Genomic DNA, 15,957 nt, shown 5'->3' with positions numbered 1-15,957 from the left:
ACACACACACACACACACACACAACACACATATATATATATATATATATATATATATATATGTATATATATATATATATATATATATGTATATATATGTATATGTATATGTATATGTATATGTATATGTATATGTATATGTATATGTATATGTATATGTATATGTATATGTATATGTGGATCTTTGGTTATTCGGGTTTTCTCCCGCGTAAGATTGGAAGTATCTAGGCAACGTTTCGATGAAGTCTCATTCATCATCTTCAGGCTTCTGTCTTCAGCTCTGTGCTTCTCAGAGTGATGTGAGCTTGCAGCTGCTTCTTCCTTTTAACTGCTAGTGGGGGTGTGACTTGATTGGGTGGGGGCTTGGCTGTGTTCTGATTGGGTGGGGGTGTGTTCTCATTGGTTGGGGTTTGGCTGTGTTCTGATTGGTTGGGGGTTTGGCCATGTTCTGATTGGCTGGAGGTGTGTTCTGTTCAGGTGGGGGCTTGGTTGTGCTCAGGTTGGTCTTAGTTACTGGGGGTTTGAGCTGGTGAGCTGTGATCTTGCTGTTTGGCTTCGAGTTCGTGGTCGTGCTGCATCTTCATGGTGGGGGTCAGTTCGCTTCATGTATGGCTCAGAGGGGTTTGAAGTGGGTAGTGATGCAGCTGCAGTGCGGCTTCTGGTCTGTGGTCGTGTCTCATCTTCTGTGTGGGTGTGAGTCTGCTTTTTACGTGGAAGTGTGGTGGTGGCATCTCGTGTGGCCCTCGTGGGTGTGGGTCTGGTGTCATTCATCATGTTAGGTACTCGTCTGTTCATGAGGGCGGGTTTCCAAATGGCTGGTAAGCGGGAGGTGTCATCTCTTTTATTCATGCTGTGTGGGCGTTTTTCTATCTCTATGGCTTCTCTGATTATTCTGTTGTTGAAGTGTTCGGTTTTGGCGATAGTTCTGGTATTTTTAAAGTCAATCTCATGTCCTGTGGCTTTGAGGTGTTGGACCAGGGAAGAGGTCGGTTCTTCTTTTTTGATTGAGTTCTTATGTTCTTCAATGCGTGCACTTATTCTTCTGTTAGTTTGTCCAATGTATGTGGTGGGAGAAAACCCGAATAACCAAAGATCCACATACAAATACCCGCGAGAACCTCAGAAAACATATATGTGTGTGTGTGTGTGTGTGTGTGTGTGTGTGTGTGTGTGTGTGTATGGATAGTATTCAGCTCAGGTGTGTTAGGAAATTTTTAGGAACACACCTAAACAGCACACACTCCAAAATCAAATTCACCATGGAAATGGAAACAAACAAACAACTACCATTCCTAGATGTACTAGATGTACTAATCTACAAAAAAACAGATGGCACACTAGGACACACCATATACCAGAAAAACACACACACCAACCGCTACCTCAACGCCCAATCCCACCACCACCCAGCACAGATAAACTCTGTGGCCAAAAGACTAATTGCCAGAACCAAACGCCTGGCAGACAAGACACACATAAAGACTGAACTATGCACCCTGACTAAAGAACTGACAACCAACGGCTTCCACAAAAGCAAAATCACAGGCCTGATCCACAAAAACACACTGAGACATAATGGAGACCTAGAAGATGAACAGACCTATGGAACAGCTGTCCTGCCCTACATAAGAGGTACTACAGACAAAATCAGTAAGATACTGCACAGGCATCACATCAAGACTCCCTTCAAAACAGACAGAAAAAATAGCAGCCATCCTAAGAAACCCCAAAGATAAAATTGACCTGGAAAATCAAGGCATATATGAAGTCCCCTGCGCATTATGCCCTGCCACATACATCGGACAGACCAATAGAAGAATAAGTACCCGCCTGGATGAACACAAAAATGCAGTAAAAAAGCTGGAACACACTTCCTCATTAGTCCAACCCATGAAAGCCACAGGTCATAGCATCTACTTCAATGGCACCAAAACCCTAGCCACTATAGAAAACCCCAGCTACAGAATTATCAGAGAAGCCATAGAGATTGAAAAAAGACCTGAAAGCATGAATAGAAGAGATAACTCCACCAGACTGTCAATTATCTGGAAGCCTGCACTCACAAACAAAAAAAATCTCCACACCACAAGCTAAGCAAACACCTGGGCACAAACAGACCCCTCCAATTCCTCTAGCTCAAACACACCCCAACCAGGCACCCAGATGAAACCTAGCTTCCTAATAAATGATGGCCGTCCATTTACTCGGAGCCAAGCTGCACTAAAAACCTTCAATACAGGAAACACGGAGTTCCGGTTTGTCAGGCTTCGGAGGCAGCAGGAATTCGCGTTTGTGCGCGATCCCTGCTGCACTCGCTGCTGGAGTGCCTTCGATCCAATTGGATTGGGAGGCTATAGTTATCCTGTAGGGATAACTGAAGAGAGGGGAGATCCGGGCAGGGGTCGGGGATATCGCACCCCCTTCCCCAGCCGGCTTAACTCCCCTTTTCAAAGGTGGTGGAGTGGCCACCAGCAATGGCCACCACAAAGAACCTCTCAGCCGGACAAGTTTTGAGCAGGAGGAAGTGAAGAAAGAGAAGGCTTTTGGCTGAACTGGGACGACAATTAACATCTGAATACCCTGGAACTTTGGCTCTTTAAGTGATATATTGTTTCCCAGAAGATCGTTAAGCTGCGGTGGAAAGTAAAGGGAAAGGTTTTTTTTTCTCCTCACTCTCCTTCCCCACGGAGACAGCAGATGGAAATCGGAAATACCTGCTTTGATAGCAGAAGGTACTAACTTTGAAAATTAAAGCCAAGGGGACATTAGATTTCTAAACACTGACATTTAAAAATTAAAATCTTTTTGCTTTAAGTGGGAAGGAAGAGAGGTAAATGATTTATACCAACGTTTGTTGAAGGAGATTGCTTGGAGTTTTATAAGATCAGAGATTAAATTGCAATAAAACTTCCAAAAATACCTTGGAATTGTGTAATTGAATTCTACCCCAGGAAGAGAAAGTAGAAGAAAGTGCTAAATGAAACAGACTGTGCTGATTGTGCTGACTTTGATTCCTTGATGACTTTGGGACTTTTGTGAACTATCTTTTGAAAGACTAAGAAAACATTTGGATTGTTTAAATTTTTTTCCACAATGGTATCTGTTGAAGAACTGAAAATGCAATTTGAAAAATTAAGAGAAGAGGAAGAAGAAGACAAGGGCTCCTTTGGATCTATCCTTTGCTTCTTAGAAATGGCGATTTCTACTTATCAGGAAATGCAACAAGAAAAAGGCTGGGATGATGAAGAAGAAGCCATCTTTAATGGACATATGATTTTAAATGAGAAAGAAAAGGGTAAAAAGGAAAAGAAAATGGAGAATTTAAGTTCTAAAAAAACAACCAAGAAAGGGAAAAATAAGGTGAAAAATCGATATAGTGTCAGAAAGCAACAGAAAAGAGGAATACAACAGAGAGGGGAGACTAAAAGGCTGGAGATTGAGGGGGGGTAAAAGGCTAGATTTGACAAGGAAGGAAGGGAAAAAGTGAAGGGAATTTATAAAGTCTTAAAACAAGATGCTAATAAACAGGTTTTTTCAGAGATATGGATAATTCAGCTCAGGTGTGTTAGGAAATTTTTAGGAACACACCTAAACAGCACACACTCCAAAATCAAATTCACCATGGAAATGGAAACAAACAAACAACTACCATTCCTAGATGTACTAGATGTACTAATCTACAAAAAAACAGATGGCACACTAGGACACACCATATACCAGAAAAACACACACACCAACCGCTACCTCAACGCCCAATCCCACCACCACCCAGCACAGATAAACTCTGTGGCCAAAGACTAATTGCCAGAACCAAACGCCTGGCAGACAAGACACACATAAAGACTGAACTATGCACCCTGACTAAAGAACTGACAACCAACGGCTTCCACAAAAGCAAAATCACAGGCCTGATCCACAAAAACACACTGAGACATAATGGAGACCTAGAAGATGAACAGACCTATGGAACAGCTGTCCTGCCCTACATAAGAGGTACTACAGACAAAATCAGTAAGATACTGCACAGGCATCACATCAAGACTCCTTCAAAACAGACAGAAAAATAGCAGCCATCCTAAGAAACCCCAAAGATAAAATTGACCTGGAAAATCAAGGCATATATGAAGTCCCCTGCGCATTATGCCCTGCCACATACATCGGACAGACCAATAGAAGAATAAGTACCCGCCTGGATGAACACAAAAATGCAGTAAAAAAGCTGGAACACACTTCCTCATTAGTCCAACCCATGAAAGCCACAGGTCATAGCATCTACTTCAATGGCACCAAAACCCTAGCCACTATAGAAAACCCCAGCTACAGAATTATCAGAGAAGCCATAGAGATTGAAAAAGACCTGAAAGCATGAATAGAAGAGATAACTCCACCAGACTGTCAATTATCTGGAAGCCTGCACTCACAAACAAAAAAAAATCTCCACACCACAAGCTAAGCAAACACCTGGGCACAAACAGACCCCTCCAATTCCTCTAGCTCAAACACACCCCAACCAGGCACCCAGATGAAACCTAGCTTCCTAATAAATGATGGCCGTCCATTTACTCGGAGCCAAGCTGCACTAAAAACCTTCAATACAGGAAACACGGAGTTCGGTTTGTCAGGCTTCGGAGGCAGCAGGAATTCGCGTTTGTCGCGATCCCTGCTGCGCTCGCTGCTGGAGTGCCTTCGATCCAATTGGATTGGGAGGCTATAGTTATCCTGTAGGGATAACTGAAGAGAGGGGAGATCCGGGCAGGGGTCGGGGGATATCGCACCCCCCTTCCCCAGCCGGCTTAACTCCCTTTTCAAAGGTGGTGGAGTGGCCACCAGCAATGGCCACCACAAAGAACCTCTCAGCCGGACAAGTTTTGTGCAGGAGGAAGTGAAGAAAGAGAAGGCTTTTGGCTGAACTGGGACGACAATTAACATCTGAATACCCTGGAACTTTGGCTCTTTAAGTGATATATTGTTTCCCAGAAGATCGTTAAGCTGTGGTGGAAAGGTGTTTTTTTCTCCTCACTCTCCTTCCCCACGGAGACAGCAGATGGAAATCGGAAATACCTGCTTTGATAGCAGAAGGTACTAACTTTGAAAATTAAAGCCAAGGGGACATTAGATTTCTAAACACTGACATTTAAAAATTAAAATCTTTTTGCTTTAAGTGGGAAGGAAGAGAGGTAAATGATTTATACCAACGTTTGTTGAAGGAGATTGCTTGGAGTTTTATAAGATCAGAGATTAAATTGCAATAAAACTTCCAAAAAATACCTTGGAATTGTGTAATTGAATTCTACCCCAGGAAGAGAAAGTAGAAGAAAGTGCTAAATGAAACAGACTGTGCTGATTGTGCTGACTTTGATTCCTTGATGACTTTGGGACTTTTGTGAACTATCTTTTGAAAGACTAAGAAAACATTTGGATTGTTTAAATTTTTTTCCACAATGGTATCTGTTGAAGAACTGAAAATGCAATTTGAAAAATTAAGAGAAGAGGAAGAAGAAGACAAGGGCTCCTTTGGATCTATCCTTTGCTTCTTAGAAATGGCGATTTCTACTTATCAGGAAATGCAACAAGAAAAAGGCTGGGATGATGAAGAAGAAGCCATCTTTAATGGACATATGATTTTAAATGAGAAAGAAAAGGGTAAAAAGGAAAAGAAAATGGAGAATTTAAGTTCTAAAAAAACAACCAAGAAAGGGAAAAATAAGGTGAAAAATCGATATAGTGTCAGAAAGCAACAGAAAAGAGGAATACAACAGAGAGGGGAGACTAAAAGGCTGGAGATTGAGGGGGGGGGGGGGTAAAAAGGCTAGATTTGACAAGGAAGGAAGGGAAAAAGTGAAGGGAATTTATAAAGTCTTAAAACAAGATGCTAATAAACAGGTTTTTTTCAGAGATAAAGGGTAAAACATAATCTAAAAAGAGATTCTGCAAAAGTACACAAGATTGTATTGTAGTATTTGTATTTGAAATATGTGTTAATAGAATATTGTAGGGAATGTGTAAAATGTTTAAGATTTAATTAATAGAGTTCAATTAATTAATTTGTTATGGAACATTATTTTTAATATACTATAAGATCATTATGTTTTATATTTTAAAATGTTATGTAGAATGTACTAAGCAGAATCAGAATAGAAACTATGTATTATTTTAAGTGTTAAATTTGGGGGGAAAATAGAAAGGTGTCATACTTCAACCAGTGATTACAGGAAAAAGTTTGTGTTAAAGAGAAAAGATAAATAGATAATTGAAAAAGAACGGACAAAAGATACAAGTATAATGATTTAAATTGAGATTAAATAAATAAAATAGAATTAAGAGAGTGAAAAGAGGGGAGAAGACATATGAAAAATATAGAATGTTAAATAAGATATGAAATAGTATATAAGGTGAGCATGAATTTGATTTATGTCTGTACAAAAAGTTATAACCAGGGGTTAAGCCGCTTTCTAAAAAGAAGTTTTATGTTTTTATGTTATGTATTTTGTTTGCTTATGTTTGTTTATCGAGGATTAATGATGTTGGATAAGAACATATGAAATAGTAATAATATGAAATATAGTAATATGAAATACATGAAAGTATAAGTTTAATGAATAAAATTGAACAGAAATAAAGGAAGAAACAGTGAGAAGTTGGAAAAGAGTAATAAGATATGAAGTTGAATATATAAGATGCATATTAAATTGTGTGTGGAAACGTGATAATTTAGAATTATGTTGTACTTAAATGAGATGTTTTATTTGTTTTGTTAAGCAGTTTTTAGAAAAGATGTTCTATGTTCTTATGTTTTATGTTTTGTTTGTCTGTGTATTGTCTTTGAAAATTAATAAAATTTGTTATAAAAAAAATAATACAGGAAACACAATGTTGCCAGCCAATCAAGACAAAAAAATGCTACAAAACAGACAGAAGATATTAGAAACACCAATCAAGCAGAACACAGCAAACTCCAAGACCAATAAACACAGACCAAGACTCCCAACCAATCAGGATGAAGAAAAAACCATTCTAACACAGCAGTAGTCTAGCCCCAAATTTAAAACAGAAACGGCTGTGAAAGCCTGACTCACAGACAAACACAATACACAAGCCTGATGATGGCAGATGAGATTCTGCTGAAATGTCACTACTACAATGTTAAAAGCACAACTATAATGATGTGGGAAAATACTCGAACAAAGCTGAATACCATACATATAAATACCCGCGAAAACTTAAGAAAACATATGTATGTATGTATGTATGTATGTATGTATGTATTATTATATAACATACACACATGGTAATAACATATTAGAAAGCTTAAAATGTGTAGTTGTAGTTATAATTGCTGTGAGGAATACTGCTTTTTAATATCTTCTCCCCCTGTTTTTCTTTATTTTTTCTTCTCTTGCACTTTTTTGCTTTCTTTTTTGCTTTCTCTTTTTATTCCTTACTTTATATTAATTTTTATTAGTGTAGTTTGGGTGTCTTTGTATAGGATTTTTATTCAAAAAATAAATTAAAAATGCACCCCAGCGATAGAAGTTTGCTTCTTGATGGAAGGAGCCCAGCTTTTAAGGTATCCAACCCATGGAGCTTTTCAAGAGGTCAGCTCACTTACCAACTATAATTGTGTCTTCAACTGAAGAATTTAGCCAAAAAGGATTTCAGGAGAGTATGGTTTAGCAAACGATTGCAGAGGCCTTAGAGTTGGCTGAATTTCCTCTTAGGCCTTGTGCACAACCTCCCCAACTTCATCTTGAAGTTCTTGAAAGACACCTCCATATCATGCAGCCTTTCCTCACCCCCAATCCTTAGCTAATGTGTTTTTTTCCTCTCAAAATGAAGCCTTCTCCTCTGCAGGATGTAATTGCTGCAATTGAGCTGACAGTGCAATACCAAGTGGGATCTGCCCAGCTCCTATAAACTATTTTCAGCTGCTGGGGGCACACTCCACTCCCCGCAGTCATCCACAGTGGGTAGGGGCTGACAAACAGGATGCCTGGTTTTATGACGCTTTGAAGTAATGTTTACTCTTCCCTCCCATATCCTCTGTGTAACGTGGGTTGGCAGATTGCGCAGAGGAGCAACACTTGTTGATGGGAGAGTATCCTTTTGTTTCAACCAGTTTCATCCACCAGTGCAGTGTGTTAGCTTGTTACATAGGGGATCTGAGAGGACAGAGTAGTTTGGAGAACCAGAGGAGCAAATACCATCTTGGACTGGAGATTTACAGTATCTTTCCCCTGCTGCATTCACCAAGCCATGCCCACAGAACCGGTAGTAAAAAAAAATTGAATCCCACCACTGGGACAGAGTATAATGGAAGTCATACGTTCACCTCTCAGATAGCCAGTATTGCTATCATCCCACTCTCATGGATCAGATAGTCGCTGCAGGTAATCAAGGGATGGGTAGGGTCTTATCAGTAAGGCAAAAGCAGAAGTCCCCCAGCCACCCCATTGGTCAGGCTCTAACACAGGGGTCCCCAACCGCCGGTCCGCGGACCGGTACCGGGCATGCGAACAAGCCTTACCGGGCCGCTGGTTGCTGGGCGCCGCCATCTTTTTTGGTAAAAAGCGCTTCTGGTGAGCTTTTCCGGGTAGAAAGCTCACCGGAAGCGCTGTTTCATCATAAAAGATGGCGGCGCATAGCCGTGAGCTTTTCCGGTAGAAAGCCATTTCTACCTGAAAAAGCTCACCAGAAGCGCTGGCGCCGCCATCTTTTTATGACGAACAGCGCTCCGTGACGCCACCGGAAGCGCCTTTTCGTCATAAAAGATGGCGGCGCCCAGTTGACGCTGGTACATGGCCGCGGCGCCAGCTGATGTCGGAACCGGGCGCGGCGTCGAAAAGGTTGGGGATCCCTGCTCTAACAGACTACTAAACCCACCACTCTAGCCATCTGGCAGAACTTCCCTCCTCATCAGCTTTCAGGAAAGTTTTTCTTGCCAACAGGGTAACATATCAATCATGCCCCTCAACTTTGCTGCAATAAACTGTTAAGACATCAGCCCTCAGACTTTCATTCACGAAGCAGTTGTTACGAAGGGTTATGGGGACAGATCAAGTTTGTTATGGGATACCGCTTTATAAAGCCTCAGTAAGAGCACACCTGCATCCAGTTTTGGTCACCACATCACAAACAAAAAAATGTTGAGACTTTGGGAAAAAGTGCAAAGAAGAGCAACTAAGACGATGAAAGGCCTGGAGTCTAAAACATATGAAGAACGTTTGCAGGATTTGGGTTTGACTAGTCTAGAGAAAAGAAGGAGTGGGAGGACGTGATAGCAGGATTGCAGTATTTGAGAGACTGCCTCAAAGAGGAGGAGGTCAACTTATTTTCCAAAGCATCAGTGGGCAGGACAAGAAACAATGGATGGAAACTAATCAAGGAGAGAAGAAATCTCTGGAACTGAGGAGAAACTTCGTAACAGTGAGTACAATTAACCAGTGGAACAGCTTGCCTTCAGAAGCTGTGGATGCTTCTTCACTGAAGGTTTTTGAGAAGAAACTGGACAGTCACTTGTCTGAAATGGTATAGGGCAGGGATGTTTCCTGCTTGAGCAGGGGGCTGGACTAGAAGACCTCCAAGGGCCCATTCAGTCCTGTTCTGATTCAGGATTCACATGAAACCAGCTGTCTAGAAGTGCTTTTAGATATTCCTTTTAGAAATACACCAGTGTTATTTGGAGAGATGGTGAAGAGGGGAAAAGAAAACCTAAGCTGACAAAGGCACATTTTGGGAGAACAGTCCTGAGAAAAACAAGGAAAAAAAACATCATAAGGACAAAAAAACCATCATTTTCCAATCCTGTTTTGGCTATGATTTCTGAAGCTTCCCTTCCTTGCAGCTGGTGAGGCCTGTCTTCAATAAATGCATCCTGTATATGCCAGACTTAGGAATTTGTGTTTCAAACTCAGGAACTTAAAAAAACATTAATTTTTCTTATAACATATGATACACTTGCTCAGCATAGAATAATTAAAGGAATATTCCATTGCCACTTAATTGGGTAATGTCTCGTTTTCTTGAAAGCTGGAAATAGTTAACCATAAGAACATATTTGAAAGCATCCACTGGACATATGTTTTAAAAAATGCAAGTATGCACAAGTCCTTCCGTTTGGAAGGGATGCTGTCATCTCTGTTGGGTCTCAGCCAAAAGAAGAAAGCAATCTCTTACAAATGGCTCTAGGAATGTTTTTCATGCCACGCATTTAGGGAGAGGCAGATAGCAATTAAAGCTGATCAGCTTATAGCTATAAATCTAGGTACTTTTCTGATGTGCAGAAACCTGCTGGAATTTTCCTAAAGATGTGTCTCATTTCTATTTAAAAAAGTGTGTGGATGTGTGTGGGTGCGTGGGGAATACAATTTTGAAACTGTCTGTCATGAAAAATTAATTCAGTCTTTGGGTTCTCCTGAGATGCTGAAGCACCTCTTTTTTTCAAGCTATTTTCCAACCTTAGTTGGAAATACTATAGCCAGATCCTGAAGATGTGTTGGTCTGTAGATCCAACAATTCCCAGTCAGCATGGTAGGCAGGAGCTCTGCATTAATGGTAATGTTTATACTCCATTTTCTGACTCTTCCTTCATACCCTAAGTGCCACAGTAATAACAAACACTGCCTAGGTGGAGAAGACGTCTCTGACCAAAATGACCTTGAAAAGCTAAGCAAAGTCACATATAGAAAATATTTGGATACAAGACAATCAGGAATTGGGAAGTTTAAAAAAAATCTTAGCAGAAAGCAGCGCCAAAACATTTAATATTGGCAACAAAACTAGATGGGCACTTACTGAATCCTGAGCCCAATTAAAAGGGGACCTGAATACAGAGTGATTAAATAGCTACTGACATCTTTTAAAATATGTAACTAATAACCTGTAGAGATGAGGAAGGTGTTCAGTGCTGACCAGTCCAATCCTTTTACATGAGTATATTCAGCAAAGTTCTCTGCATGTGGCACCTATCTGGGAGTGACTCGTGTTCTAGCACTGTCTTGTGTGAGCATTCATGTTTATATTGCAACTCTCATGTAGACACCTTTTTATAGCCTGCTAAAAGAATTACTTCAAAGAAGCCCCGAAGGAATGAAATCAACTAGCTGATCCTTCCCCATATGATGATACATGAAAGTAATGGTTCTTGAATTCAAAAGGACAGGAAGAAGATGGCCAACTAGCTACTTAGCTGGGTCTCTACTAAGGATGGCTGAAGTTCCCAAAGGAACTTCATTAGACTTTTTGAAAGAAATATATTAGCAGTGGTCATATTGATATTATCTAAGAAGTCATCTCTGGACCCCCTCAGTATTAAATAACTTTTGCCCAGTATCTAAAAGTCATGTACTGGAAATAAAAGATGATATGTACATATTTTGATTTTTAATAATAATTGTACTGAAGATTGCAGTAGTACAATAAAAACTAATACAAATGACAAAAATAAAATGAAAAAATGAAATGTGCAGAGAGAGAAAGAGAAAAAATAGAACAGAAAATAGTAGAACTATAATAGTGAAAGTATAACAAACAAAAAGAAATATAGTATATAAAGAAAGACTTCCCTATCACAAAAGTATAAACAATTTTAAGAACTTATCACCTTCTCTTAAAATACAGCAGATGATCTTTTCATTCCATATTTTACCTATGAACAGATCCTTCAAACCTCCTCATTTAGTCTTGATCAGCAAAAATCCATGAAGGGTTATCAGAAATAACAAGATACCAGTTTTAACCTTGATCAAATAAATCCACTTTATATTATTTCCTTTTATTTTTAACAGTCTTGATTTTTAATCCCTTCAAATCATGTCCTAGACTTTGTTTAGTTTTCATTTTTTTCTTTGTCCCTTTTCACAAATCCTTCAGAACTTTGAAAAGTCTCTTCTGTAAATCCAGTACAGGAGAGTCATCCAAATCATTCTTTTGGTTTGCCTTTTGTGTATCCCTTGTAATTATTAAGACATTAGCTGGTTTCATTTGCAAATCCAGTATAGTATATTTATTCTCAAAGCTTGTCATTTTTGAATCCACTTTCAAATTGGTCTCAATCTTGTCCAGTAAAACTTGTTCCTCTTCCATAACATCCTTTAAACATAGTTTATCTATAGAGGCAGATATTCCTAAAATTAATTTCTGGATCCAGTATTCAAAAATATCCTCCAACACATCCAGTATTAAAGTGACTTGCTCCATTCTGTGTAAGACAAATTAAATATTCTTCCTCTTTCATTGTAATCTTTATTTCCTTTTGGTTTCCTGTAGTGTCCTGAGATCAAATTGTTCTATCATGTCTTCTTTAAAGAAGTCAAAACAACAGCCTTTTCTAATGTTACCCAGAGAGGTTTGGCTGGCCATAAAAACAGTATCTGGTCACCAATTTCACTGCAATGTTGCCTCTACTCTTTTAGAGATGTGTACCGTATATACTCGAGTATAAGTCGACCCAATATAAGCCGAGGCACCTAATTTTATACAAAAAACTGGGAAAACTTATTGACTCGAGTATAAGCCGAGGTGGGAAATGCAGCAGCTACTGGTAAATTTCAAAAATAAAAATAATTAATTTGGGAAACGATCTCACTATCTCACGTCGCCTCGGGAAGGGAAAGGCAAAGCGCTTTTTGCCTTTCCCTTCCGGCTGGGGCTGTTGGGAGTCGCTGCCACCTGCCTTTCCCTTCCCGGCTGGGGCTGTTGGGAGTCGCTGCCGCCGGCGCGCCCCAGTCCCGCCGCCTCGGGAAGGGAAAGGCAAAGTGCTTTGCCTTCCCTTCCCGGCTGGGGCTGTTGGGAGTCGCTGCCGCGCGCCCCAGTCCCGCCGCCTGGGAAGGGAAAGGCAAAGTGCTTTTGCCTTTCCCTTCCCGGATGGGGCTGTTGGGAGTCGCTGCGCCGGCGCGGACTCCAGTCCCGCCGCCGGGAAGGGAAAGGCAAAGTGCTTTTTGCCTTTCCCTTCCGGATGGGGCTGTTGGGAGTCGCTGCCGCCGGCGCGGACCCAGTCCCGCCGCCTCGGGAAGGAAAGGCAAAGTGCCTTTGCCTTTCCCTTCCCGGATGGGGCTGTTGGGAGTCGCTGCCGCCGGCGCGGACCCAGTCCCGCCGCCTCGGGAAGGGAAAGGCAAAGTGCTTTTGCCTTCCCTTCCCGGATGGGGCTGTTGGGAGTCGCTGCCGCCAGAGCGGCCCCAGTCCCGCGTAGCCTCGGGAAGGGAAAGGCCACGGCTTGAAGGCCGCCGCTGGAGCGAAGCTGCGCGCAGCCGCTGCGTTAGCATCGGATCGGGCGTGCCGGATGGTTCCGACCGAGCCCCGAGCGTCGTCTTTGGTGCCCACCCAGCACAGCGGAGCTCCCTGTACCGGGAGAAGGGGAAGACCCCCGGGCGGGGCAGGGAGAGGAGCTTCTCCCGCCCGGCCCTCTTTCCGCGCCCACCGGTGTCTGCCCGCGGATGTCAGCGGAGCTTTGCCGCTGCTTCGTCCGGGGTCTCTGGGCAACACATCCACCCGAGCGGGCTTGTTGCCTCCGCACGCAACGAGCGCTGCCCTCGGATTCCCTGTCCGGTTGCCCCCTTTTGAGGGCGATGGCAGTAAACTGTTCCCGTAGCAGCGGCTGCTCCGCTGACATCCGCGGGCAGACAGGCGAACGTGGGACCTTCTCCTCCAAGGGCGCCCGGCGCCTTTCTACCCACCCCCGCCCGTCTCTTTCAAGCGGCGGCGACTGCGGGCGGGGGTCGCCCCGCGGGGACACCGTGGGCGCGGAAAGAGGGGCGGGCGGGAGAAGCTCCTCTCCCTGCCCCGCCCGGGGGTCTTCCCTTCTCCCGGCACAGGGAGCTCCGCGGTGCTGGGCGGGCGCCAAAGACGACGCCGGGCTCAGTCGGAACCGTCCGGCGCGCCCGATCCGATGCTAGCGCAGCGGCGCGCGCAGCTTCGCTCCAGTGGCGGCCTGCCGTGGCCTTTCCTTCCCGAGGCGACGCGGACTGGGGCCGCCCGGGCGGCAGCGACTCCCAACAGCCCCAGCTGGGAAGGGAAAGGCAAAAGCTCTTTGCCTTTCCCTTCCCGAGGCGGCGGGACTGAGGTCGCGCCGCGGCAGCGACTCCCAACAGCTCGGCCGGGAAGGGAAAGGCAAAAAGCTCTTTGCCTTTCCCTTCCCGAGGCGGCGGACTGAGGTCGCGCGGCGGCAGCGACTCCCAACAGCCCGGCCGGGAAGGGAAAGGCAAAAAGCGCTTTGCCTTTTCCTTCCCGAGGCGGCGGGACTGGGCCACGCCGGCAGCAGCGACTCCACACCATTTTTTTTCCAGAGGGGAATCTGACTCGAGTATAAGCCGAGGGGGATTTTTTCAGCACAAAAAATGGGCTGAAAAACTTGACTTATACTCGAGTATATACGGTAATTTGTCATGTCTCTACCAGAAGTCCTCAGTATGTACATACTTTGAATGAGTGTAAGTCAGAATTGCACTGTCAATATATAAAACTAGATTTCAGCAGCCTGCAAGTTTTTGCTCACTAGCTTCTTTCAGGACACCGTGAAGTTAGAATTTCTATAGGAACACTCTTAAAAGCTCTACTACCAGTTTCTGGAACAGAACTAGTGATATGTGGCTTGTATAATGCATACCTTATTACTTTCTTTTTAAAATTGATGCTGCTAGAATTCAAATTAAGTCTCTTGAAATGTGTTCTTAGTTATATCTTGTTCACCATGTTAACCTACAATCCTGTCTAAGAAGAAAGTTTCAAAATGCACCTGATTATCAGTGCTTCCATTAGGAAATCCATCTCATCCTGCTCTGAGGAGATTTCTGGCAAGGTCTGTAAAAATGAAAAAGAAAAACATGAATCCAATTGCAAAGGAAGTTTACTAGCAGGAGAAAATGGGAAGGCAGAACTCTAGTTTATTGAAACAACACTTTGGTTGTGTTTAATTTATGCTGCTTCTCACCCGAAAACTAACAAAGTTGAAACTCAATTGAAACCCAATGGTTTGAATAAACCATTTAAAACAAATCCTGAAAACATGATTATAGAATTGATGCTCCTGATATGGAAAATATAACACACAGAGATGTTCATTATTTGCCACCATTTACCTTCCAATTCAGAGCACAGTGGTACAAATATAGGAGATTGAGTTTAGATTAAAGGGGGAAAACAGAGTTGAGTGGGAATAGAGAGGAACTTTTTGCTGATGCCATCCTGATTTGGAAATGTCCTCCTTAAATAATTCATTGGCATTACTTTTTATATCTTTTTGATGTCAGATAAGCATGTTTATTTATACTTTTTATCAAACATACTCATCAGTTTTAATCGCTTCTGTTCTTTTAACTGTTTAGGAAAGTGGATATTGCACTTTGGTGCACTGTGCTATGGTTATTTGTAAGATGCTCAGATGTTTGTAATAATGGAAACATCAGACAACATTTCAGAAATAAAAAAAAACCATGAAGAGAATGTAAAAGTGTCATGCCCCTGATGGAGACTGACTCTGGGGGAGAGGAGGAACAGCCGACAGGGAGTGGAAGTGTGGCTCAGAAGGTTGTGGAGGAGGCTGGGGAAGGGCAGAGGCCGGCTGGGAAGTCAGAGAAGGACCCAGGCCCATCCCCTATCCATCCTAGGGCAGAGACATGGTCTACTGGGGAGGAGAGGACCTTGATCCTCTTCATGGGCTGCAGATGTGACAACTGGATAAGAGGATGGACATGCGTACGGGTGAGTGCTGGAAAGAAAGTGTGGAAATATCTCTAGTTTATTGTTCCTCTCTAAGTTTGGCGTCCTTCCCAGTGTGTGTTCTGATATCTGTGGACATCTTCAAGCTCTTATCTTGCCTGGTTTGTGTTGTTTTTTACTTTTTATAATTTAAATGGCATTTCCTCCTTCTTGTAACTACTTGTGTAGGAGTTTTTGGTCTCCAGTCAAGGATATTTGGAGTTTGGAAGCAAAATGAAGGAATAAAAGGGGCTTCGCCTGTTTTTTG

The 15,957-nt window shown here is 42.6% G+C and overlaps 1 protein-coding gene across 2 annotated transcripts in view; it reads right to left on the bottom strand.

Annotated features, from left to right (window-relative positions):
• The window catches only part of LTK (leukocyte receptor tyrosine kinase), a 127,974-nt gene that overhangs the window by 20,343 nt on the left and 91,674 nt on the right, over positions 1–15,957 (bottom strand). For both annotated transcript variants that reach the window (XM_087951680.1, XM_087951681.1), the window contains one exon: positions 14,728–14,792. In XM_087951680.1, the coding sequence (XP_087807806.1) occupies positions 14,728–14,792 (65 nt within the window). The remainder of the gene's footprint in view (positions 1–14,727; positions 14,793–15,957) is intronic.

Source organism: Notechis scutatus, chromosome 1, assembly GCF_049901735.1.
Source record: "Notechis scutatus isolate UNSWTSFEM ecotype Mainland chromosome 1, rNotScu1.2, whole genome shotgun sequence".
NCBI classification, from domain to species: domain Eukaryota; kingdom Metazoa; phylum Chordata; class Lepidosauria; order Squamata; family Elapidae; genus Notechis; species Notechis scutatus.
This window is presented reverse-complemented; position numbering and strand designations above follow the sequence as displayed.